Consider the following 24,166-nt stretch of genomic DNA (forward strand, 5'->3'; position numbering starts at 1 on the left):
TTTGGTCTTGCACCAACGCTGCTTTTTTATGTTGCGAAATTTATCATCGCCATGTATTTCAAGGAACACAAAAAAAGCGTGATGGGGCTTTAGAACGCCAACATTTGAAGATAATTCTACTGATTGCGGCTAACCGAATTAGCACACAACCAATCACCTTGACTTTCAAGTAAGGGCTGAGCAATAACTCATTCACGATCACTGTATTGCGATAAACACTTAAAAATGTATAAAGCAGAAACATAAAACCCGACACCGGCCTTGTTACTGCGTGTCATCACATACGAAATCAATATAAACATTAGTGATTATAAGCTGCTCGACCAAATCACAAACAAGAAGAAGTGACTGAGTTAAACCAACGAAGAAGAAGTGATACACCAGGATCGTCGGAACACGCACATATCGTTCTTCAAGATAATAACGACCAATCGATCCAGTCAGTACGTTTGAATGAGATTGTACTGTGCTTAGTTTGCCATACTAAACCGTTAAAACAAAACAGCAAACCTTCGGATAAATACGCGATGTACAAGTAACTTCAGGAACGTGTCGCGTTCGACCAAATTTTCGCAATTAGGCGTCGCACACAACGATACTACGTTATAATAGACACCAAAACAGGTAACTGTTTTGATTAAAAATATATAAAGTTCAATAGTTCTACATATTCAAAGCCATGAGGTGAGTCTCCTCCCTTCCTGTCAAGCTTCTTCAAAGGGTGAGTCATTTTATTGTTGGTTTAATTAACCAGTTGTTAATTTCTCCGCACACCCGTGTGAGAGAAATGCTAATTAAAATATTAGCTCTTCGGTTAGTAAAGTGACGGTGACAGTGTTCCGGAGCATAGCACAATTTAACTCTCCATTAATGTACAATAAACATTATTTGTCGCTATGACAACATTGGCTTTTCCAATTACAACTCTTGATGAAATGACTGTTGATCATTTTGTGTCTGAAAATGTTTTACTTTACGATTTTGACACTCACAATACAATGTAACGTATCCACATATGAGAAGCATGTTTCATTCCTGACATTCTTTATTGATCACCCTCTTCCCCAACGTGTAACCTCTCGAGCAATAGTGTACACACAAAATTACAATTGGCATTCTTGTGTGACAACACAAAGCCAGTGCAGGTCACCAGTAAGTCTATAAACTACATTCAGAGTTTATTGTAAGCACTAAGTATACAGAGGGATGGTTATGGAATTGTCAGTCCACATAACTGTCAGTAAAATGATTTTTCTTTGATGTAAAAAAAAGTGTTATCTAAGTGTCTAAATGCTCGTATTTAGTGCTTTGGATGAGACGAGCATAAAGTAGAACTATCAACACTAAAAGGCAGCAGCAGTGGACATTAAAGAGGGCCTGCCCTTAGGGAGGAAAAAAAAAAAATCAGTGACAGGGAAAAGAAATATTTACATCAACTGTGTACAACTTCATTTATAAATATGGGTATAAATTAGAAAAATAAAACAAAAGCTACTGTAGTTCAATCAATGGTCTATGCCTACAAACACATAATGCCAGTCTGATAATGAACTGTTTTATTTGGTGAAAAAAAAAAAAAAGGCACCGCAATGAATAAATGGAACAATCAATACTTAATTATCTACCAGTCACGTCACTAAGGTCCCGGTCGCGACAGTCAAAATATAAATTAATAAAGATTCAATTAAAGTACCCACAATAAGTGAAAAGCATCAGTTGGGATTTTGTCAATAAATTAAGCATTTAAGGAGCCAATACAAAAAAATCAGGGCAGTTTATGCCAAATTAGGTCATATGGGTGTACAGTAACCAGCATGATTCAATTTGGAAAAGCTTTCGCTTATCTTCCAATTAGACTACAATGAAGTACGTGAGCAGTTTATATTACGCACGCAGTCCTACGGTCCAGAAACGCTACACGTAGACGAGATCTCGGCCCTGAGACAGCGAGCCGCCCGGGGCCTCCCGTTCGGGGCCCTCGGAATCCGCCTCGTCCTCGTTAAGTCCCTCGTACGCGATGGGCTTGGGGCAGCTGTACGGGTGGCCGTTGTCGTCAAAGAAGCGGCGGAAGGTGAACTCGTAGAAGGCGTGCTCGGGGTGCTTGCCGTTCCGGAACCAGCAGCCCGTGTCGCCGAGGTCATCCTCGCCGTCGCTGTCGCCGCTCCACAGCTTCTCCGGGTCCACGGGGTCGAAGTTGGACGTGTCCGTGGAATGGGCAATGGTGGGCACGTACGGCGCCGCTTGCTGCCGCAGGTCGCTGGAGAAGTCGATGGACTTGAAAAAAGGGTGGGCTTTGATTTCGTCTGCGCCGTTCCTGCCGAGGCGGTCCTCGGGGCCGCGGCACAGCTTCACGATGAGGTCCGACGCCTCCGGGCTGAGTTTGGCGGGCGGGGGGATGTGCAGGGTGCTTTTCCAGTTAATCACCTGAGCAGATGTACCGCATTAGACCACCGGGGACAGTATATGTACTCCACACCTATTGTCCACATACCTTTATCTGCGTCTCCAGGGGCGTGGTTGCTAAAAAGGGAGGCTGTCCGACCACCATTTCGTACAAAATGACGCCCACGCTCCACCAATCGCACAGTTGGGTGTATCCTACATGACAACGCAGAAATTCATCAGAAAACAACTGTAATGTTGCCAGAATAACACCTGAAATTGGCCATTGTTGTGCGAAGGCTGAAATTCTATTTTTCTCGTTCCAAAAATTCACATTATTCCCCCAAAATTGCTCTTTATGGTTCATTAAGGATTATACATTTACATTGAGTTGCAATGTGCTAAAATTTTGCACATACCAACCCGTTAGCTCGACACGACTTTGCGATATTTTATTTCGTCCAGAATGTCCAAGAAAAAGGTTATTGACTGATGTGATCGATAAGTTGTCGATTATTCACTGCAGCACTCCATTAAACATAGTTTAGTCACGCAAGCAGAGGGGCACGGTGTACCTGTCCTGAGCAGAACTTCGGGCGCGATGTAGTTGGGTGTCCCCACCAGCGAGTGGGCCAAGCAGCGTTGGTGCTGTCGGGCCTTTCGCCTCTCCAGAGGCTTCAGCCGGTCCGTGCAGCGACAGTTGGTCGGGTCCTCCCATTCCTTGCTGAAGTCCATGCTATCCTGCCTTACGTGGTCCCCTGCCATCAATTATGCAAAAGTTGTCAACAAAATGCTGACGTTAAGTCGTTGCATAAGCGTGCACACCCCCTTTGAGAGAAGAGTTCTCCTACTCACCACTCTGGTAATACTTGGAGTCATGAGTCCAGCGGAATCCAGTGCAGAGCCCAAAGTCGGTCAGCTTGATGTGTCCGTCTCGGTCGATGAGGATGTTGTCCGGCTTGATGTCGCGGTGGATGAAGCCCATTTTGTGGACGCTCTCCACGGCGCAGGTGAGCTCGGCGATGTAGAACTGAGCCAGCTCCTCCTTGAAGATGCCGAGCCGGATGAGAAGGCTCATCATGTCCCCGCCGGGGATGTATTCCATGACGAAGTACAAGTTGTCCCGGTCCTGAAAAGAATAGTAGAGACGCACCACCCACTCGTTGTCGGCCTCGGCCAGGATGTCCCTTTCGGCTTTGACGTGAGCCACTTGGTTCCTGAGCAGTACGTCTTTCTTGCGGAGGGTCTTCATGGCGTAAAGCGCTCCCGTGTCCTCTTTCCTGGCCAAGCACACCTCCCCGAAGGCCCCGATGCCCAGGGTCTTGATTCGTTTGAACATGGACTTGTCCATCTTGGCCCGCTTTAGCCGGATGTAGTTGGACTCCTTCTGGCAGAGCATCATACGCATCTGCTCCTGGGCATCTGACGACAAGCCCACCTAAGGAGCCAATAGGCAAGAGTGAGCGAGCAGCCATAATGATCAAACGTTAACACGCATGCAGTCACTTAGAAATGTGGGGGGAAAAAAAACAGACAATAAATAATCAGCCTCAACAAGTGCCAAGTCTAGCATATGCAAGTAGTCTAGCAGATCAATTGGCATTTTGCATTATACGTTAGTATTGTTAGACCGATTATCAGTGTCGAATCTTGTCATTTTGAAGAATAACAGCATCAGCATATATATATCAATTTTAACTTGAGTTATTTTGGAGCTTCAGAGTCATAATGCTAGGAATGTCCTATATCCAAAAACTTATCTTTAAATCTGGCAAAACATTTTGAAACCTTAAAATCTTAAGAGAGCTTTTAATAACTTGGATAACTAAAACATGCTGCTATGCCTGGGAACGCCTTGCTATTTTGTCATAATTTATTTAAAACAACAACAAAAAAGAAAACTACAATTTTGAAAAACAAACATAAATTTGTGTTGTGTTGTGTTGACATTTGTACTATTCAAAATTTTGACAACATTATTATTCCTCTTACTGAAAATGAATATTGTCTCCAAATATTTCCTATTGACCACCTTGGCTACTAATAATCTGTCAGCAGTGAAACACAAATAAGCTAATTAATTCACTGCCACTGACAGCTAGCTACTACAGATTTCAGAAAATAATTACTGTTGAAAGATTGAAATCAAGATTTGGACCATTTTAAATTAAACAGGTGCAAATCGACTACTAATTGGTTTAGAGTTTAGAGACCCAAAACTTTGTGAATTGTTGCAGCCCTAAAACAACAGCAATCGATAAAAGGAAGAACACAAATGGTAGACGCATGCAAAGCAAACATGCCGCAGATACTTTTACCTCTCAGCTCAGCTGTTAGTGACAGCAAGAAGAGAAAAGAAGGGTCGAGAAAAAGAGAACAGCGTGAAAAAGACCACACAGGAAGTCAAAAGACTGGAAAGTGTTGAATAGGAGCAGGAAAGATGATTCATTTTCAACAAACTGCTTGTGTAACGCCGATTCCGTTTCTCACCCTCTGCATCTCACTCTCCAGCTGTTTCCTCCTGCGGATACGCTGCTGATGGTTCTTCAGGATGTTCTCCACATGTTGCTCCATGAAAAACTTGAAGGCCTGCGGGGAGTACAAAGCCACACGGCCCGACTCCCCCCTCCGCTCTTCGTCCTTCTTGTTGCGCCGCAAGGGAACAGGCGATGTGGTGATCTGCTTTTTCTCCTTTTCCGTGGCCGCGTTACTTTCCGAACTTTCTGCAACCCTCTCCCGAGGGCCGCTGTCCCCGAGAGCGCTTTCGTCTTCCCCAAGCTCCTCCCTGTTTGCGCCGTGCTTACTCGCTCCTTGGTCGTACGCCGGGGGTGATGGCGCGGCTTGCTGTTGGAGGAGGTGCTTGGGGTAAGGCGGAGGGGGGCCCTGGTAGCTGGGTACCTCGGCTACGACGGGAATCTGAGGGACAGGGGCTGGGGGCTCCGGGTAAGCGGGGGCAGCGGGAGCGGTCTGTTGCATCCACGGAGGGTGTGTGGGAGCCACGGCCGTGTGCAGTTCGGGTTTCTGGACTCTCATGCTTTTGACGGGCTGCAGGATGGGAGCTTGCGTGATAGCCGTGACGGTGGTGGCGGACGGCTGCGAGCTGGCGGGATGGGCTGCTCTGCTGTTGAAGGAATTGGAGCGCGCTAGCATGCTGTGCTGCCATGATGGCGAGGCATCCTGGTTGATGCTACTGCCAGATGAGGACGAGGCCTGGTTGGGGGCGAGGGCGCTTTGAGACCAGGAATGGGGAGGCCCTATGTTGTACATATCAAGGTTGTGGCTGTTCCGATTGGGAACCATCATGGATTGAGGGATGTTCCCGCCATTGACGTACGACGGAGAAGAAGCGGGGCCCCCGGCCTGCATCTGCTGGTCAGTGGGACTGTGCCGGCTGCTCTGATTGAGCGGGTACGGAGGAGGAGGCTGCCTGCTGCCTCCCGCCATGTAATCAGCCTGAGGTGAGCCATTCTGAGACCAGCCTGACTGGAAGCTGAACTTACTTGTTCCTGAGCTTTGCATGATGATGGGCTGGTGGCCCACAGGCACCGGGCTGATCCCACGCTGGCTCTGAGGTGATGCAGTGGAATAGCCGTCGGCCCAGGCCCCCTGAGGCACCGGGGAGATGCGAGGCACAAGATAATCCATGTTGCCGGAGTAGCGCTTGGTCGACGGGTTGCTGTCCCAGGAAGAGGCCGATGGCATTGGTCCGCGGTTCGGTGGGGGCGTGACGCTGCGCACCTGAGGCGGCAGGGGAGCGTTGACTCTCTGGCTGTTGCCGGCATGACCCTGCGAGAAGGCGGGAGGAGGGGGGCCAGAACTATCTGAGTGGTACATCATGGCATGGCGAGGAGCCAGGGACTCCTTTGAGCCTTTCCAGCTGGGCCTCCTCAGGAGGGACTGCTGAATGTGAGTCGCACCTGCAGACAACAAATGGGTTACAGCGATAGTTCTCAACCTTTTCCCAATACTGTACCACCGGTGAAATATATTTTTCGGTCAGGTAACCGCTAACTAATGCAAAGCCCTGCATGCGTGCCGTGAATTAGATTTGCTGCTACCTGCAGAAACAAACAAAGGCACTCCTACCCCAATTTGAGAACCACTGAGTTACAGAAGATGATAACACTGTATTATATTACACTGTGATGCCTTTAATATATATTTTTTTTCCCAATGGCAGGGAAGTCTGACATATTGTAAGTCCCAGTTGAGTGTTGACTTACCTGGGGCTTTGAGGCATGCAGCGCTTGGATTGGTAGAGACCATCTGTTCCCTCATCGAGTCCTGGTAAGTCACTTTCGACATGTATTCGATAGCTGTTCCCACACTGCGGCCAGTAGTCTGTACATATTAAAAAAAAAAAAAAAAAAAAAAAAAACATTTAAAAGTGTTTGCCTCATTCTCAAATTCATATTCCTTTGCTTAGCACCTATAAATATTAATTGTAAAACCCCATTTTTAATTTGTGATCTTATTTATTTTAAAAAAAGTGAGAAAAAACGTTGCCCCTGAAACATTACAAATTGTTAGGCCACAAGAGCTTTTTTTTTTTTTTTAAAGCACTGTCAGTGAGTGAGTTACAGTTAGGTCAAAACATTTCACCTGCATTTCACGTGCATTTACAGTAAGTCCAGAACTTTATATGATTACTCCTAAACTTTTTTTTTTTGAGCAAAGCCACTCAACACATTGACTTTTTAGTGTGTTTTGGATCCAAGCACACTTCAGCTTGAGGTCACGAACTGATGGCCATCAACCCCTGACTGATTTATTTGGTTATTTCACTTGTTACTTTTCCTTGCTTCCGCTGTTCCTTACTGGAATTTTACACTGATCATCAAAAACAAGAAACAACTGATAATACTGGATGTTGCCTTCATACTTGTCATTCCACCGGGCATTCCGGACAGTTTTCAAATAGCTATTCCACAAACAAGATGCACCTTGTGATGATGAATTACAGAGTTATGTGCAGAGGAACATGCTGTGCATACCTCCTCAAACCCAGCAAATGGAGACTCTGCGGACATGTGTTTGTTGAGCTCCACTGATGTGCTGGCCTCGTTGGCAAAAGGCATCAGGGACTCGCGGATCTCCTGCAAGGCCTTATGGTGAGGGTTCTTGGGGTTAAAGCTGCGCCCCTGTTGCCTTATGTCCTCTGGGAGCATTTTGCCACTAAAGTCCACTTTAGGTGGGTCGGAGGGCTTCGACAGGTTGCGTAAACTGTTCCGGATTTCCTGCAGCATGTGTTGGCTGTTGCCGCTGTAGTTGCTGGCAGGGAACGTTTTGGGTCTCATCTGCCTGTAGCCCTCTGGTTTCTCCCCTCTCTTCATGTAAGAGCATGTACAGAGACGATGATGAGTGATGAAGAGGGTGTAACCCAGGTCAAGGACGCAGCCAAGGCTCTTGGGGGCGGGGGTCTTTTCAAAGACCGATCTCACATTTGGATATCGCCGACATGAGTGTACCGTCCGTGATGAGGCATTCAGAACATCTGTCAAGTGGTCCAACAGGTTGGACAAAGGGGATGCAGAGAGCACAATAACAGCGTTCATTAGGTGGGCAATTGAATGTTGACTGTTTAGTGTTTCAATAGAAGGCACATTATACATATATATTTAAAAAAGGGTACGATGTTTATCACAAAATAAGACCCTGACCCTGTGTTGGCGTCATTGGAATAGTGCCACTACGCTCATGATCTGGCATAAAGAAGATGTTCAAAAAATGGTCACATTCATAGTGAGTCATCCGTCGAACACAAAATACCACAAAATCGGTTAAAGTACTTATTTAATCGAACAAACAGTATCCCTAGCATCGCGGCCTATGTATGTGTTGCTGCTAAGCTAACGCAACAACGGCTTGCGGGGTAGTTAGCATGTTAGCGCGCACAAACACTAATTGCACCAAAACGCTTGGCTGGTCGCGTTTGACAGCTTACCTGTGTTCGTATCTGCGACTTTGCGAAATAGCGTTCTATTGTTGACAACTTACGATCCAGTATCGTTAACGCGTTAATGGGGTTTGAACAAAGTGTTCTTATTGTGGCGAACTAGCCGATAGCGTGTGGGGTTGAATTCCTGGGATAGCAGAATGACAACTACAGCGAACAAGTTGTATGAAGTGACAGAAGAGTACTTCCGGTTATTGTATAAATAAAAGGGTAGTAAATGAAATTTGGAGCAACAATTCAGCATGACAGTTGATTTATTTACATAAAATATACAATTACCCAATCGTTTGAAAGCAGATAACCTAATTACAAATAAGTTACTTTGACCCTTCGTTGTACAACTTTCTTATTTTGAAAGTCTAACCAGAACCAAACAGTGAGATGGATTTAAAAAACTATAAACTACCCGGATGTGGATTATTTTCGCATTTTTTGGCACTTTTTCATGACTACACTGTTAGTACTTTAATCAGAGGTGGTAAAAGTAATTATACTTTTAACATAAGCAATAGTAGTGTAAGTAATGATTTTTCCTTAAATTTTAAAAATATACTCATTCAATCAGTGTAAAAGTAAAAATGCCCAGCTGACATCCACACTGTACTGCTCACAAAGAAAACAAACTTATTTCTCTCAAAAACGATTTAATTGACATTTATACAAAAGGGGACAATATTCACTGTGAATGACAAATACAAAGAGTTGATTAACTAGCATACCAGAATTATGCATGTAAACATGCATTGCGATGCTAAATCAACATTGTGTGACTGGAACTTCACATGTAAAAAAAAACATTTGCAAAGTCTTTAAACTGGAACTTGTCTGTTAACAAAAATGGCCTCCCCATCAGTCCCGCACACGAGACACTGTCCAAGCACGTCCAAACTGTTTACGGAAAGAGTTTGGCTGGGCAGCATGTGAGTCGTCTCCAGACGACCTTTACTTGAGTCTCCGTTGAGCCACGCGTTAACGAGGGACTGGTTGCCTCCAGCGGGAGCCATCGCACTGCGGGACACCATGCTATTGTTTCTACTACCTGGGAAAACAAATTCAAAAGGCCACTCAGTATAGACCAGTGATCGGCAACCTTTATAGTCGCATGCGGCTCTTTAGCGCCACCCTAGTGGCTCTTTGGAGTGTTTCCAAAATTGTGTTAAAATGGAAATAATTGGGGGAATCTATTTTTTGCTCTAATATGTACGGTTTACAGACATCTCACCAATATTCTTAACATTTTCCAATGCTGTAAAATGTGTAGAATAATGATTACATTTTTCTATTAAAAAAGATTTGCATCATAGCCTGCGACAGGATTCTTTTAGCCTGTCATGGTATAAAAGCTATAGACAAGCGGCCTTGGTTAACTGATTCATTGCTATTGGCGGCTATAGATGTCAATAATCATTTTTAACTGGCATCGATTTAGTTAAGAGTAATGTAATTTTCTAAAGCTCTTACCTTGCGAGAAGGATGGCATGTCAGAAGGTGAAGACGTCTCCCAGTGCAACAGGGACCCATCCTCTGAGCATGTGAACAGATGGTCCGGGTTCATTGGATGGAAGTGGACTTCCCAAACTGCAGAAACACACCATGCGTACATTTGAAATTCGAGGTGTCTGTCAAAAATAGAAAGAAAAAAAAAACCCTACCTTCAGCCGAGTGCGCCTCCATGAGTGAGAACGGCGTGCTGCTTTGCCTCACATCCCAAACACAGAGCATTCCATCTTGACCTCCTGTGGCCACAATGTGCTGCTGGTTTGGATGTCTGTCCACACAGTGCAAGGGGACTCGATTGCCTGACCTGAAATGACAATTTTGTAACTGTATCAGTGATTGAAAAATAAATTGATGCTGCATTTTTGACTTGTGGGATCCTACAGGGAAAGAATCAGCGATGGGGACTTGCTCTGTTGCCTGAAATCCCAAATCTTGATTTGGCCGATGGAATTCACAGTCAGGATCTCAGTTGTTCTCAGGTAAGCCACTGCATGAATTGTGCTGCTGTCTGCATTCTCTACAAAATGAAGCCAAAACAGCTTTCTCCCAATCTAAAGCTAAAATGGTCACATGCAGAGCATTAGCTGTATTCTAAAGCTTACCTATGATCCGAATGACTCCTTCCTGGTCAGCTCTGTAGACAATGATCCGGCCATCTTCACCAACGCTAACAATTTCAGAGCTACTGCACACCACACCAGTACATGGGGCATTGCCACTGGGATAATGATGCGCTCCTGCCCACTGGTGTGAAACGGATAGTGCCTGCAGTGCAAAACAAACAAAACAGATGTGACTCACGCTGGCAGTAGACTACTGTGTTGACACCTTTGCTTTGAAATGCAACATCCAGTGAGATTTACTTGGATAAAGAGTTTAATTCTGCAAACCACAATTTCTTCCATTTTAAAGGTCAGTTAATAAATATTTTTAAGAGGAGGATTAAGATATGATAGTGAGACTTTAACATTACTTCTACTTGGATTCTTTCCAATGGTAATTCAATATGTAAATCATAGTATGGGGTCAAAAAGCAACTGGAAGGGATCATGTTTTACCTTGCATTATTTACCTGATTGTTCTGTTTGTAGCGGAATATGGTAACACCTCCAGTTGATGATGCTGTGATGATTCTGTCTTGGTCCAGAAACTGTACAAGACAAAATTGGCCCATACAGAAATATTTGCACAATACAATGCAGTTAGAATATTTCAAATAAGACATGATTTCAGACTGATTTTGATGAACATTTGTTTTATAGCGAGCGAAATATTGTTCAAAAACACAAACATCTTGATTTTAATGTTTCATGCAGCTCTACATATAGAAATATTTACATGAACAACTTATCATTATTGAAATTTTAACACCCAACTGTATGCTTTTTCTAAAAGTCTATTAACAATCAATTGACTATAAGGGCTGTTGTCTGTGTTCACCATTAATACACTTACACAGCTAGCATGCATGCTATCTAGAAGGTAGATGTAGGGTTTATGGAGTGGTATCGGTGAGGTAGTATCGGAGCACTTTTACAAGTTACAGTAGGGCTACAGACGTACAGTATGGGCACTGATATGATGCAAATTCCTAATCATACTGAGTGGCTCCATAACTTCATGGTGAATGAGTGACTTACTTGAAGATCGAGAACATCTCCCTCATGCTTATGTTCGCACAGCAGCTTTGGGTCTCCATCGAATCCTTCTTCCAAAGAAACGCCATTATTTCCAATGGACCAAATGGACACTGTGTTGTCCTATAATGAGAGTGTCATTTTCAGACTGCAGAATTTGAGTTGATCGAATGTATGTTTTTAAGAACTGAATTCTGTGGGATTTAACAACTGCAATTGCAGCATGATTAGATGAGTGACGTTAAATGCACGTGTGTTCGTGACATAGCTGTTAATGAGAAAAATAAAACGCATGCAACGTATCGTCTCTGTTCGTATCACATCAGATCATAAGAAATGAACACACTAACCTGATTATCCCAAGAACCAGTCGCAAAGATTTCTGGCAGCTGCAGAGACGAAAGCGATACCGGGCGCCATCGTGCTTTACTGATTTTCTGAGACACGTATTTCGCATTAATACTTTCCATTAGAGCAGAATAGTTTTGATTTTGGTTCAATACTTTTATTGAAGCTAGCTTTAGCCGCTAATGGCAAACACGCTAGCTTTCTCAACCGCGCCACTCAACGTAAAATTGGAGTTTGTTAAATAAAGTTTGAGTGAAAAAAAAAACAAACAAAAAAAAACCGCGCCACAACGTCACACTACGGAATACTCTTTAGGACAAACCTCCTGTCGCTCGAAGACGCGCGCTCTCTAGTGGTCACAATCGCCACTACAGCTGTAAAGCTCATAATCCAAAGAGCAAGCGACGTAGAAATAACCACGTGAAAGGGGAATACATTACAACAGTTATTGCGCACGAATCGAACCCCAATTGTGCATCATATTGCGTCAAGGACAAGTCACCCCGCGTTAGATTAATCGTGCATGTCTGGTGACGTATCCACTGCTCCGTCTGCTTTGGAGGTTGCCAGCTTCCTCGGCAAAACAGTTGGCGCAGGCGCGGCACTGACGGCTGCTGTCTACTTAGTCCGCAAAGTCTGCCTAATAATGGCGTGGAAATCCGGAGGAGCTAGCCACGCAGAACTCGTCAACAACCTGCGCAGTAAGTCTGCATGCTCGGGACGGCAGCAGCGAGCTGCGGCAAAGGCGAATGGAAATGCAACCGCTTTAGTTTTGGAGCTTGCACTCACGAGTGGGGGCTAGCTTGTTGCTAAGCTAAATGGCATGTTGTCGTTACCTCTCTCCACCCCTTTCCACAAACCATGCTCCAGTCCTCTTGCATGCATGCGCACGCGCCCGGGGTGCAGGGCACAGGCACGAGAATGTCCATTCAAGGTCATCGTGTGTTCTTTTGAGTTTTATTCGCTTGGTTAGCTTAGCTCGTTAGCTTTATGTGCGTCATTTGGGGACGTTGGAGGAGGCACTGCCAGCCAGCCAGGCAATCTGCCCACATTCACTGATGCTATCAATGCAGCGTCCACTTGACTTCTGCCTGAATGACACTGACAGCTGAAAACATGTGCAGTGTGTGCTTTTGCAGTCTGCATTGCAATGAGGATGGCTAGTTGGCGCATTTTTTTGCACGCCATGTTTTGTATTGCAGCGTTTTCAAACTTAAACTGGAGGAACGTTTCATAGTACACCACCAAACAAAAATGTCACGAAAAGTGCCATGTGCATGGGCGTTTCTAGACCATTTTAGGAGAGGGTAAGCACTCTCCCTAATTGTTTCTCCGCACCCTTAAAATCCAAGAGAAGAATGCATTTCTTTTCAAACAAACTAGGTGATGAAAGGTACATTTTAACAACAAATTTGCAGCTTTCACACCTGCCCAAAAGTTTTTGCTTTCTAACCAATCTCCCAGCTCTCCATAACCAGCCTTTTCAACGATATGCTATCTAAATCGGAAATGGCTGACTTAAACCAGAATATGTAGACCATTTTCTCTTTCCCTGGGCAGATGAAATTTTCCCATATTCTGCCTTCTTAAAAAATAATGCTATTACTGAATGAACCTCATGCATGGTAACACAATAAACTTCTCCAGAAAGGTCAGGTGGCTTTCACAGTTGCTATTGTCAATCTGTTACTTGCGACTTGAATGTTACCCTCGTAACTAAAATAATAATCTGTTGTTAAAGTTAACCAGGGATTTTAGACATAGGATATTCAATAGTTAGCTAGGTAGTACTTTTCAAGGTTGAAATGGCATGTTTTTATTTTAGTAAGTTGGTGCAGCAGCTCTGCTATGTTTAAGTGTCACATCAGATTTGAGTTTGAACTCATTTCCCATGCTGTCACTATGCCTTTGCATTCCAACTGGACGTTCACATGCCAGCTTAATACCAAACACAAAATGCTGTGTGCATGCAGTCTGTTATGGCTTATTGTACTATCAGCATAGTTTATATAAGAGTCAATGTTGGCTTTAATTTGCATGACAAGTGCATGGTGTCAGCATGTAGGAAATATAATATCATTGGATGTAATTGTTTGCCATATTTGTCTATCCGACTGCTCGGATGGTAAATTTCTAAATGCATGTGTAGGACTAGCTGTGTGTGTCAGTGTAACGAGAGCAGCGCCAACTGTTGTTGGCTTCCTGTGCATTTGGCACCAACTGGTTGCAACCTGTTAAGACGGGGTTATGCTCAAGACTTTAACATAATTATTTTTTGCTCATATTTTCTTTATTTGCATTTTACAGGCCTTTTGTGGACATTTTTAGTCTTGATCTGACAGTTTTTACAATACAGTTGTTATGGGATATTTTTTAATGTCGTCTTTGTTTTTAGCGATTTATTATTTACCTAATAATTTCTAGATTTTTATAATGATTGTATTAATGTATTCGAAGCCAACTATTCCCGGACCATCTTTTACCTTAATATTTGATGAAAAATAAACACTTTGGGATTGAATGTTGATATCTATTTCTCTCTGTAAATGTTAAGTGGCATAATATGTAAAGAATTGCATTGTCTTAATATTACATTCCTTCTAGTCAGCAATTTTCTGCTTGAATGGAATGTTATTTATTGTTGATTTGTGTTTTAACAGAAAATGGCATTATCAAGTCCGAGAAAGTCTATGAAGTCATGCTGGCCACAGACCGAGCTCATTTCTCCAAGTGTAACCCTTACATGGACTCGCCACAGTCAATAGGTATGTTTTCCGGAGTATAGGAACGATCCGAAATTCCAATCAGTGAAATAAATATACTAACCAAATCCATGCTTTTCTTTTAACCTAAAGGCTTCCAAGCAACCATCAGCGCACCACATATGGTATGAATTCATTCCAGACAAATGTGTGTCTATCGACAACATAATCACTTACCCAACAAAATGTGAATAGTAAATACATCTGTTTAATATGACAGATTTTTTTTGTCCTCCATCTGGACCGACCTTATCTACTGAAATAAATCACACAAGGAAATTTGTAACAAACAACCTAAGGGAAAATTGGGTAAAAATTGCACCCTAAAACGCTAAACCCTAAACTAAAGCAATTCTATACTTGTTATTCTTGATTAAGCAAATCTAGTCAAACATCCATCCCTAGTGTCAGCTATAGTAATTATTATGATAACATGAACATTTTAGGACAAATTGAGTCATTATTGTCTGCGTTTGCCCACTCAGCACGCTTATGCCCTGGAGCTTCTACACGACCAGCTCTACGAGGGCGCCAAGGCGCTGGACGTGGGCTCCGGCAGTGGAATCCTGTCTGTTTGCTTTGCACGAATGGTGAGCCATGCATGAGGCGTAAAAAATCTTCGGGTGCATCACAATGCAATGCAGTCTTGTAATTGTGGCAAGAGTGAGCAGCATTCCATTCTATTATTTACAGGTGGGACCCGAAGGGAAAGTGGTCGGCATCGACCACATCAAAGAACTGGTTGAGGACGCTAAAAAAAATGTGGACAAAGACGACCCCAGTTTCATCGCGTCAGGAAGAGTTATGCTCAAAGGTAAGCCGTTTTGTTAGGCTTTTTTGGAGGATTTAAAGGGGCTGTCAAACCCAAAGTTTTCTTTGGATTAATATGTTCCCTTCGGGCCCACTGGTATTCTGATAAATATTACATTTATGGAATATAAATTATAGGTAACATGATAAGTCAACTTTTTTTTAGCTTTTAACCATGTTCCAATGTTGATTTCTTGCCCCGCCGATGCAGAACGAAAAAGGCTCGAAACCTTGTTAACCTTATCCAGGTCTTTTAGTTTGCTGAGAAGGAATGGTTATGCACCGAGTAGGCCAAGTAAACAGAAACGTTTCATTTATTAGCTACGTGCGCTGAAAGGAATAAAGACGACGCATATACGGTCTAAATGGCCCCATCTGCGTTTTCAGTTGGAGACGGACGATTAGGCTACCCAGACGAGGCGCCTTATGACGCCATCCATGTTGGAGCGGCGGCGGCGACGGTCCCCCAAGCTGTGAGTCAAGAGTGGGCAGTCTGGATTACAGCGTAACATCCAAGTCCCAGCAACCCGACCTATTTCGGCCACTTACCCGTCTCGGTCAACCCTTTTCCCCTCCCTTATCGCTAATCCGCTCTGTACGCCTGATGTGTCACAGCTCCTGGACCAGTTGAAGCCCGGCGGCCGCCTCATTCTGCCCGTGGGCCCGGCAGGGGGGAACCAGATGTTGGAGCAATACGACAAACTGGAAGACGGCAGCACCAAAATGAAGCAACTGATGGGAGTGATATATGTGCCTTTAACGGACAAAGACAAGCAGTGGTCCAGGTGGAAGTGACTCCCTTCTCCCCCACTCCCTCATCCCAATCTCTCCTCACAGCGGAAAAGGTGAAATGGGCGTGGCTTGGAGCAGGCAACGGATCGCGAGGCTGCATTTTGCCGCTTGCTGACACATTTTGCATCTTCCATACCACGCCAAAGTAGCTGCACGTTAACGCCCTCCTTTTTTGATAACGTAGTCACATGGGCGGCTGAATCAAAGCTGCTACACTAACTTGAAGAAGCAACAACACTGTGAATGCTTGTGTTTGGGTTTAATGAGCATGACCCCAAGATTAATGCGCATAATAATCCGGAACGTGGCAAGTATCTTTTGTTTGCTCGGTGAGACGTGGACAAACACCGGAGAGTTGGATTGTGTGTGTTTTATACGTTTTTATATTCAAACGGAGTGTTATTTTGGCCCTTTATCTTCCGCCTTCTCTAACGCACACAACTTGTGTTTCCTGCAGGGATGAACTCTGAACAGGAAGAAAGTCCATAATCCACCTTTTTGATATCAAACCTGGACCGAAACACAGACTGGGTCGAGCAGTCCTTGAAATTTTGTTCCAAAAGCATAACAGCACCGCTGATTTACCTTTATTAACTATAGAGTATCACTGAACTGTGAAGAAAACCTGTTTTAAGCTGTACCCTTTTTTTGATTCCCCGAATTACATTTTCATTTGAATGCAGTCAGCCATATATACAGTACTTAGTATTATATTTCTGTAGAAGAGAAGATTGCTGGACTTGAATGAACGCCTAAGCTTCTTAGGTTATTCGCACAGCTGAAGTGTGTGGCTCAGTTAGCTTTTCATTTCTCCGCTGAGCTTAAGGCGTTCCCCTAACTGATTGCAGTATTAGCAACTGATAAAACTCACAAATGCCATCTGATGTGCAGCACTCAAGACCATAATACGCTGCAGTCGGCATTGCTTTTCATCCAAAGAGAACGGGCCGTTAAACACCCACACGTGCATGGCAAAATGCGCTTTTGGAAAAAAAAAAACAACTGCAGGCCCCTCTGGTGATTTTTTTTTTTTTTTTTTTTTTTTTTAGTCACTGCTTTGCCAAAACAAGCTGTCATGAAGCAAACGAATGTCGTCAAAGGGGAGGGGGAAAAAACAACCTTATAGCACATTTTATTTTGAGTGAACTGTCATAAATTCTGGAATGGCAAATGAAAATAAAAAGTTGCTTATGTTTTGTGTCTGGATTGGATATTGAAATGTGACATAATTCCCATCTACTTTATCACCAAAAAATTGTCTTTGCTTTTCAGTCTGGTAGGCATTTTTGCTATTCCATCATTCCAAGTTAGTCCAATCAAAGTTCACGGAGAAAAACATGTCCACCTAAGAGTGACCAGCATCAAATTACATTCTATCCACTTTACTATGGAAAATACATTTTCAACTTCAAATTTCAAACTTTCAACAACAAAAAACGTCCTGATGGCATTTTTGATAAAGGTAGCACAAAATCAGCTCGAGTTTAGGCTGCCGCATAAATGCAAAGCATCCAGCTGCGACAGCTCGCAGCTAAGACGCTAATGTAGCGAGCCGTAGCAAAGCTCTTTGCCAAACTAAAAAATACCCAGAATTTAATGAAGTCAGGGCAAATACAATAATTAGATAAATTCATTACGGATCTTAATATTAACAATCTTTTGAGTGACTGGTTCAATTGATAATGCAATTGTAATCATTAGAATAAGCATTTTATATAATAAACTTTAATCCCAATGACATACAGCACACTCAATATAATACATGAAGCTTTGCAAGGGTGCACTGCAGAGCAGGACAAGGGCTACTACAGTATATGACTGCTACTATGGCTTAGTGTAAGAATCCTCAGCATATTTACATTTCGATCAGTTTCATGTATTGAGAGCACTATAATGGCGCACAACATTTTAGAACATGAAACGCGTAAAATATAAACAATGAATAAAAAATATATCTTTGATTCTTTTAGAGGAAATCATGTCTAATCATAATGTACTGGATTTTTTTATGATCGAAAATAGAACGTTTCTAATGTCAAGCTTTGGGATACATTAAATAACCAAAATAAAATCCCGATGAGGCATGCTTAGACAATTTTGTTGTGGGAAAATGTTCATGCCCAACCAAACGCTAGACGTCCCAATAACTTTTATCCATGATGTCATCGGCTTCAGCAGCAGGGCACTTTCAGCGTCGAAGCAAGCGGCAGAGCGAAATGGGATGTTTCCAAACTCACCTGAAACTACTGTAGTTAATGACGTTAGGCTACAGGGAAAATTTAAAAGGTCCAAAAGGTGGGGCTGTGGTGGCTCCACCCTCTTTCCCCCCCAGTTTAGAATTGTCAAGAAATTCAGTTTGTGGCTACAGGTACATGCCGTTGATGAGGTAGTCGGACTCCTCGGTGGTGAGGGGCCGCGCTTTCTTCAGCTTGTGGCGAACGAGTCTCAGGCGACAGGCGATCATGAGAAGCAGCAGGGCGGTGATGATTAGGCCCAGCGCCAATGGGAGGATGGCACCTGGCGGAGGAGACGAGCGCGCAGGTGAGACGTGAAAATGAGACATCAAATACGTCGGATGTGGCGCTCGGCTCTGACCGGATTGGGGGATTGGGTGGCCTGCCTTTAGTGGATACTGTTTGGAGACTGTGGTGCCACTCTCTTGGATCTGTGACACTCTAGGAGCACCTTCAAAGAGTACAATCATAAATTAGATTAGAAAAATTCAATTAGATATTTAATATATTAACTTCATCAAATGGCCCACCAGTTTAATCAGACAGATCGAGAGATATGCGATGCATTTTCTCAAAATCGGGCGTGTCAGTTCAAAAATCGAAATATTCATCGATTCTTCTTCTACAATTAATTCCTTTCAAAGTTACAATACCTGAAGTTCAGGGTTAATTTATAGCAGGCTGCTGAGACAAGCTAGTTAGCACTTGGCTAATGAAGAGCAATACAAATAATAATAACAGCCAACAAATGATTTTGATTATCATTAACTACAAACTTGAAGATGGAAAAAAAGATTTAAGTAGGTTGTTTTTTGAAAAATCTAAAAACATGACCTGTTTTAGGCCAAACGTATTTTTGTCAATTACTTCAAACAAAATATAATCATATACTGTATACGTATCCATGTATATATGCATCATGCCAAATATTACTATCGCTATTGTTAAAGGGACACTGTGTAAGATTTAGACTGTATTTCATTTAAAAAAAAAAAGTATAATTATTTCAAAAACTTGCAAATAAAAGTGTTCTTAATGACCAACCGTATGTTTTAAATATAAATATAGGTCTAGTTATTATTAAATTATATTACATGGGGGGAGTGGCACTGTTTGACGTTTTTTGTTATAGCTACAAACAAAGGTAAATGCAGCACCTCCTGCTGTCCGAAATGAAAACCTGTCAGATTTTACACAGTGTCCCTTTAAGCCCAAATATTTATTACCTATTTCAGTCTGCTTGGTGATAGGAGGAGCCACAGTAGCTGGTTTAAAACCTGGACCTGCACAACAGAGAAAATAAATAAATAAATGAAAACTGCATACATATGTCCACACACGTACATGCATACAAACTCATGTAAACATCACAAATATGATTAAAAATAATGAAGCCATCTTAAAAAAAAAAAAAAAAAAAAAATCTCACTTTTCTGTATACATTCACTGACGCAGTCTGATTCCTGGAGAAAGTTGTTATGGTTGCCCTGGCAACCACCATATAGGAAGTGTTTGCATTCTCCTGCTTCATGGTCATAGTACCAACGTGCAAAGGTGCCTTTACAAGGTCCGACAACTGGAGCGGTAGAACATGGGTCTACGGGGACAAACAGCCAGACAAGACACCATTAAAAGACATTAAGCACATTTCAAAAATTACAATGTAAACTTAAAACAAAACTTCCACTTTTGTCACCATTAATCCTGAAACATTAACATTACTGTTAATCATATTTACTCATTTTTATACGGGTTGCATTTAAGACGTTTGTGGGCCAGAAGCGGCCCGCGGGTTTTATGTTTGACACACCTGCATAAGAAGAAAAATAACTATCCTATTCTACACTTTTATACTGCCTCCTGGTGGCCTCCGGAAGGAACAGTAAAATAAATGTGATGATGATGGACATTCTGTTGAATCCGTTACATTTTATTTTAGTATAACTCATTTTACAAAGAACTATATCATTCGGTGATGTTTTCTTTATTAAAAAGCAAACTTTGAGTTTGTTTATGGGGGACAGGCTGGGTCTTGAGTAACCAATATGGTCAGGGAATGAATTCAACTTGTATCTCAAGGCAATACTTTATTAGAATGCTGTAATGCACCCAAAAACAATAGCATTGTTTTAATAGCATTTTTGATTGTGTCAAATGCACTTCATTGAAAAAAAAAAAAACAACAAAAAACGGAAGGCCCACCACTAGAATCTTTTTTTGGTTGTAATTCAGAGATCGGATGGCAGAGAGGACAGAGACGCTTTTGTTCCGGGGTCCAGCAAGTCTCTTTTTTTTTCCCATGGAATGTAAAATGGATTGTGGCCCCGCCAGTATTGAAGCGCTCGGTGCCGTGACTCAACGGCTGCCTACGGTGGCTCCATCTGCCTCCGTGCGCGCCAAAACAAAAACCCTCAGTGCAATATAATCATACTCTTTTGTGTATTATTATATCCATAACTTATTCGTCATCTCTTCAAAAAAATTGATGTTTTTTGAAGGTTTTTTTCCCCCCTAGAACTGCATATAAAGATTGTATGAATGTTATTAGTATTTGTCGCAATAATTTTCTAAAAATCATTTTTTTCTATCAGGTACCAGTTATTGTAAATGGCTACAACTTGAAATGAATTGCACATCTTACTATTTATAAGGAATATTATTCCTTTATGTGAAGACTATATTACTGATTTTTTTTTTTCAATTTTTTCAGCAATGATTTACCAGGAATAAATTTAGCTAGTGATGTAAGCTAATGCCTGTTTATTTTGTGAAACTACCTGGATTGTTGGAATCCTGTCGTGGGTTAGGAGGAATTGTGATGCCGCTCCTCTCCTGTGAAGCTCTACCGTTGTCATCTGTCTTCCCGGGTCCGGTTTGGAGCACCGAATTGCCCGCAGACTCTTCAGTGTGCGTCACGGGAAGCTGATGGTCGGGCAGATCTTCAGCGTGGGTCACTGACTTCCTGCTGTTGTCGACTAGGCGGAGGATTCAAAAGGTGAGAGCCCAGATTTCATGTGATTTTTTTATTTTTTTTTCATTTGAGAATTCAGGGTTCCCTCATTTATATGGGGGGTTAAGTTTCTAAAACCACTCCCGCGTCCCACTTATTTCTATTGATTTAAAAAACAAAACAGGAGGAAGAAGATAAAAAATAGTGAGGTTGACTTACAATAAAATTCTGGTCATAAATGTATATCAATAAATTAGACGTTTATTTTTTTTTTGCTTTTGTTCTTTATAAATGAATAAAAATGTTTTTTAGCAAGCAAATTAGTGAGGTAAACTGAAAATTTATGTAGTAGAGCTTAATTGTTTAAAAATACATAAAACTGCATTTTTTTTCATGGAAAACCTGCAATAAATTAATCGTAATAAATAAAAATACCTATATTTGAGGTTGATTTTCTTTCAATTAAAAAAATAATAATATTTTTTTAAATAGCAGGGTAACCGCTCAGTGATGTAGTGAGGGAACACTTCTTTTTTTTTTTTTTTTACAATCCTCTTACAATTTGGACAGAAGTCTTCATCTGATCTATCGGGACAATGTTGTTTCCCATCACATGCGAAGGTGATGTCAATACAGCAGCCGTCGTCACACTTGAACTGGTAGTTTGAGCAGTGCCCAGTACACACTGCCAAACACACACACACACACACACACAGACGTTCAATTTGACAGATGAATGAGTGAGTCATTCAGTGTGAATATAATGTTGTGGTGTCATTGCCTTCTGCTTGATGTTTTGGCGCCAACACAGTGACAGACACGTTGTCTGACGTCTTCTGACCGGATGTGTCGGTAACAGTCATCTGGAAAGTGTAGACCCCTTCCTGCAGACCAGTGATCTTGAGTAAACCTGGGTGAGTTGCCTACAAAACACACACACGCACAAATGCAAAGTCGGATTTGCTTCAATCACTGCAAACTGCAAACAAAACTGGGAGTGTTTTCTTCAATTTTAAGCATTGTACAGCTCCTGTTTGGATTCACTCATTCACTGCCGTCGACGGCTATAGACGTCAATGATCCAATGTTAAATGGATGACATGCAGTAATTGATGGTAACTGAAGAGTCGCTGACCTTCATGGTGATGTCTGTGTCACCTTTGACCAGAGTCCAGTCATAATGATTAATCCCGTGGTCGTCCACACTGTCGCGACCGTCCAAAACTGCCCAATCAGTGGGCAGCTGGATGACGACATCCTGTCCGGCATCGCAGCGAGGGGGCTCGTCAATTTCTGCAATACAAAATAATTATTTCAACAAATACGAGAACTGATGTAGTTTTGGTTCACTGATTCAAAATACAGTACTAACATATTAAACTATTTGAAAACAAAACATTGTTTACAGCCACAAGTTCAACCTGGTTTGGTCAATAATTAACACGCCAATCAGTGTAATCTTGACACTGCAGTTAGCACTTGTTAATAAATAGTCAAATATGGCAGTTACAAATCTATAATTAAGGTCATATCTTGGTAACTTATACATATATGCAACTATATACACTTATACAACTATGTACATGGCCGTTTTTTTTTAAAGAAAAGCCTTAACATGAATGGTCTTTTGTGAAAAAAAAAACGCCTTAGAATACACATAAACGCTCTTTTTCTTAAGCGTCCACTACAGTGGACAATATAAATAGGCGAGCACAAAGAGACAATTGCATTTTTGGCCCCTGGGTTTATTTACTTTTGCAAGCGAGCACCGGGTCCCACCTTGCGCGTCATCCGGCTCCCCGGGCCTCCTCCCTTTGCCCGAGGTGTCCTGCAGAAGTCGTCCAAGCGTGACGTTGAGCGGCCGGCTGTGCGAGGCGAAGCCCGGCTGCGGAGCGAAGGAGCAGACATTTTGGCTCCTGTAGGTGCAGTTGAACAGGTAGCAGTTGAGGCTGTCCCCGGCCTGCCTCGGCTCCTCCTGGACCACCGCCACGGTGCAGTGAGGCTGCGCGCAGCAGGCGTGCACGCAGTCCCTCCAGGTGTACACGCGATCCGGGGCCATGAGGAAGGCGGCCCCCTGCTCGATGGAGGCCTTGGCCCGGATGATGCTCTCCCGGGCCGAGCTGAAATCGCTGACGCACGAGTCGGCCACCTCGCTCGGCCGGTACGTCTGGTCCTGCTGGAGCTGCTTGCGGAACTCCTCCAGCAGCTCCTCCACTCCCGATATTTTGGACTTTAAGTCCGATATGGCCGACGTGCGAGCGTGGATCGGAGGCAAGACGCGCAGAAGCAGCAGCAGCAGCGGCAGCAGCGCTAGCGGGGCGGCCGAGGCGAGCCTCGGTGTGCGGTGATGCTGCATCACGGCCATGTTGTTTGCTTACTCCTCGAGCCCCTTGCTGATGCGAGGCGCATCGGGACGCGCACTACACACGATGACTAGTCGGCTTGATGAGGAAAAAACGCATCCACCTACAACGCTTGGTCGTGTCTGACTCCTGTGCGCAAGCTGCGTGGGGGAGGGGTTGTTCGCCCAGCCTGTGACGATGCTCCAATACACCGTCGTTATAGTGACGGCGTGCATGCACGTTTACGTAATACATCCATACATGCACTTACGTATGCATAAGTATATAGTTTGTTTATATGTGCATATAAACACGCTCATGTATGTATAAATATAAACATATATATGAGACAAGAATGCACGTTGACGTCAAGCACTTCATTGGGATAAAAATGTCATCGTTTGACCCCCATACACACGCACACATACATATGTGTGTCTGTCTATACACACA

At 43.0% G+C, this 24,166-nt stretch overlaps 4 protein-coding genes and 1 long non-coding RNA gene across 8 annotated transcripts; 2 read left to right on the plus strand and 3 right to left on the minus strand.

Annotated features, from left to right (window-relative positions):
* Positions 1–438: 438 nt before the first annotated feature.
* LOC148407101 (uncharacterized) lies at positions 439–10,464 on the plus strand. Of its 2 annotated transcripts, none has more exons than XR_015863809.1 (3): positions 439–721; positions 6,563–6,669; positions 10,222–10,461. It is a non-coding gene; the product is annotated as an uncharacterized LOC148407101 (long non-coding RNA). The 2 variants fall into 2 exon arrangements; XR_015863810.1 differs by lacking the exon at positions 439–721 and adding an exon at positions 758–6,288 and having other exon boundaries at positions 10,222–10,464.
* On the minus strand, positions 1,028–8,468 carry lats1 (large tumor suppressor kinase 1). Its single transcript, XM_088403437.1, has 8 exons — positions 8,327–8,468; positions 7,377–7,876; positions 6,606–6,723; positions 4,873–6,299; positions 3,238–3,820; positions 2,958–3,140; positions 2,492–2,598; positions 1,028–2,424 (listed from the first exon to the last, which is right to left on the minus strand). Exons 2-8 carry the CDS (start codon positions 7,713–7,715, stop codon positions 1,915–1,917), a joined length of 3,267 nt encoding a protein of 1,088 aa, XP_088259563.1. The 5' UTR covers positions 7,716–7,876; positions 8,327–8,468; the 3' UTR covers positions 1,028–1,914.
* Positions 8,951–12,936, minus strand: nup43 (nucleoporin 43). The gene is made up of 8 exons (XM_088403439.1): positions 11,826–12,936; positions 11,479–11,598; positions 10,911–10,988; positions 10,441–10,603; positions 10,220–10,355; positions 9,991–10,142; positions 9,800–9,916; positions 8,951–9,377 (listed from the first exon to the last, which is right to left on the minus strand). Exons 1-8 carry the CDS (start codon positions 11,943–11,945, stop codon positions 9,148–9,150), a joined length of 1,116 nt encoding a protein of 371 aa, XP_088259565.1. The 5' UTR covers positions 11,946–12,936; the 3' UTR covers positions 8,951–9,147.
* Positions 12,144–17,380, plus strand: pcmt1 (protein-L-isoaspartate (D-aspartate) O-methyltransferase). Of its 3 annotated transcripts, none has more exons than XM_088403440.1 (8): positions 12,144–12,524; positions 14,484–14,588; positions 14,679–14,710; positions 15,071–15,175; positions 15,279–15,399; positions 15,783–15,868; positions 16,011–16,180; positions 16,645–17,380. In XM_088403440.1, the coding sequence occupies exons 1-8, from the start codon at positions 12,347–12,349 to the stop codon at positions 16,655–16,657; spliced, it is 810 nt and encodes a 269-aa protein (XP_088259566.1). In that variant the 5' UTR covers positions 12,144–12,346; the 3' UTR covers positions 16,658–17,380. The 3 variants fall into 3 exon arrangements, 2 of the variants coding, with proteins under 2 accessions (XP_088259566.1, XP_088259567.1); XR_015863808.1 differs by having other exon boundaries at positions 12,171–12,524; positions 16,011–16,240; XM_088403441.1 differs by having other exon boundaries at positions 12,167–12,524; positions 16,011–17,380.
* Positions 17,304–23,922, minus strand: lrp11 (low density lipoprotein receptor-related protein 11). Its single transcript, XM_088403438.1, has 9 exons — positions 23,151–23,922; positions 22,507–22,664; positions 22,153–22,294; positions 21,931–22,056; positions 21,199–21,396; positions 19,851–20,018; positions 19,648–19,704; positions 18,783–18,872; positions 17,304–18,704 (listed from the first exon to the last, which is right to left on the minus strand). The coding sequence occupies exons 1-9, from the start codon at positions 23,734–23,736 to the stop codon at positions 18,550–18,552; spliced, it is 1,680 nt and encodes a 559-aa protein (XP_088259564.1). The 5' UTR covers positions 23,737–23,922; the 3' UTR covers positions 17,304–18,549.
* Positions 23,923–24,166: the final 244 nt, after the last annotated feature.

This window comes from Hippichthys cyanospilos, chromosome 20 (assembly GCF_059441005.1).
Source record: "Hippichthys cyanospilos isolate Australia breed blue-spotted pipefish chromosome 20, RoL_Hcya_1.0, whole genome shotgun sequence".
NCBI lineage: Eukaryota > Metazoa > Chordata > Actinopteri > Syngnathiformes > Syngnathidae > Hippichthys > Hippichthys cyanospilos.

Excerpts from the sequence above, each read along its gene's own strand:
- lats1 (XM_088403437.1), bottom strand. The coding sequence starts at position 7,715 with ATGAAGAGAGGGGAGAAACCAGAGGGCTACAGGCAGATGAGACCCAAA. Across the intron at positions 6,300-6,605 it reads TGCATGCCTCAAAGCCCCAG|GTGCGACTCACATTCAGCAG; the intron begins GTAAGTCAACAC and ends TGTTGTCTGCAG. Across the intron at positions 2,599-2,957 it reads CGAAGTTCTGCTCAGGACAG|GATACACCCAACTGTGCGAT; the intron begins GTACACCGTGCC and ends GTTGTCATGTAG.
- nup43 (XM_088403439.1), bottom strand. The coding sequence starts at position 11,945 with ATGGAAAGTATTAATGCGAAATACGTGTCTCAGAAAATCAGTAAAGCA. Across the intron at positions 11,599-11,825 it reads CTGGTTCTTGGGATAATCAG|GACAACACAGTGTCCATTTG; the intron begins GTTAGTGTGTTC and ends CTCTCATTATAG. Across the intron at positions 10,143-10,219 it reads CCATCGCTGATTCTTTCCCT|GTCAGGCAATCGAGTCCCCT; the intron begins GTAGGATCCCAC and ends TTGTCATTTCAG.
- pcmt1 (XM_088403440.1), top strand. The coding sequence starts at position 12,347 with ATGTCTGGTGACGTATCCACTGCTCCGTCTGCTTTGGAGGTTGCCAGC. Across the intron at positions 14,711-15,070 it reads CCATCAGCGCACCACATATG|CACGCTTATGCCCTGGAGCT; the intron begins GTATGAATTCAT and ends TTGCCCACTCAG. Across the intron at positions 15,176-15,278 it reads CTGTTTGCTTTGCACGAATG|GTGGGACCCGAAGGGAAAGT; the intron begins GTGAGCCATGCA and ends TATTATTTACAG.
- lrp11 (XM_088403438.1), bottom strand. The coding sequence starts at position 23,736 with ATGGCCGTGATGCAGCATCACCGCACACCGAGGCTCGCCTCGGCCGCC. Across the intron at positions 22,295-22,506 it reads ACACAGACATCACCATGAAG|GCAACTCACCCAGGTTTACT; the intron begins GTCAGCGACTCT and ends TGTGTTTTGTAG. Across the intron at positions 18,873-19,647 it reads CACCAAGCAGACTGAAATAG|GTGCTCCTAGAGTGTCACAG; the intron begins GTAATAAATATT and ends TACTCTTTGAAG.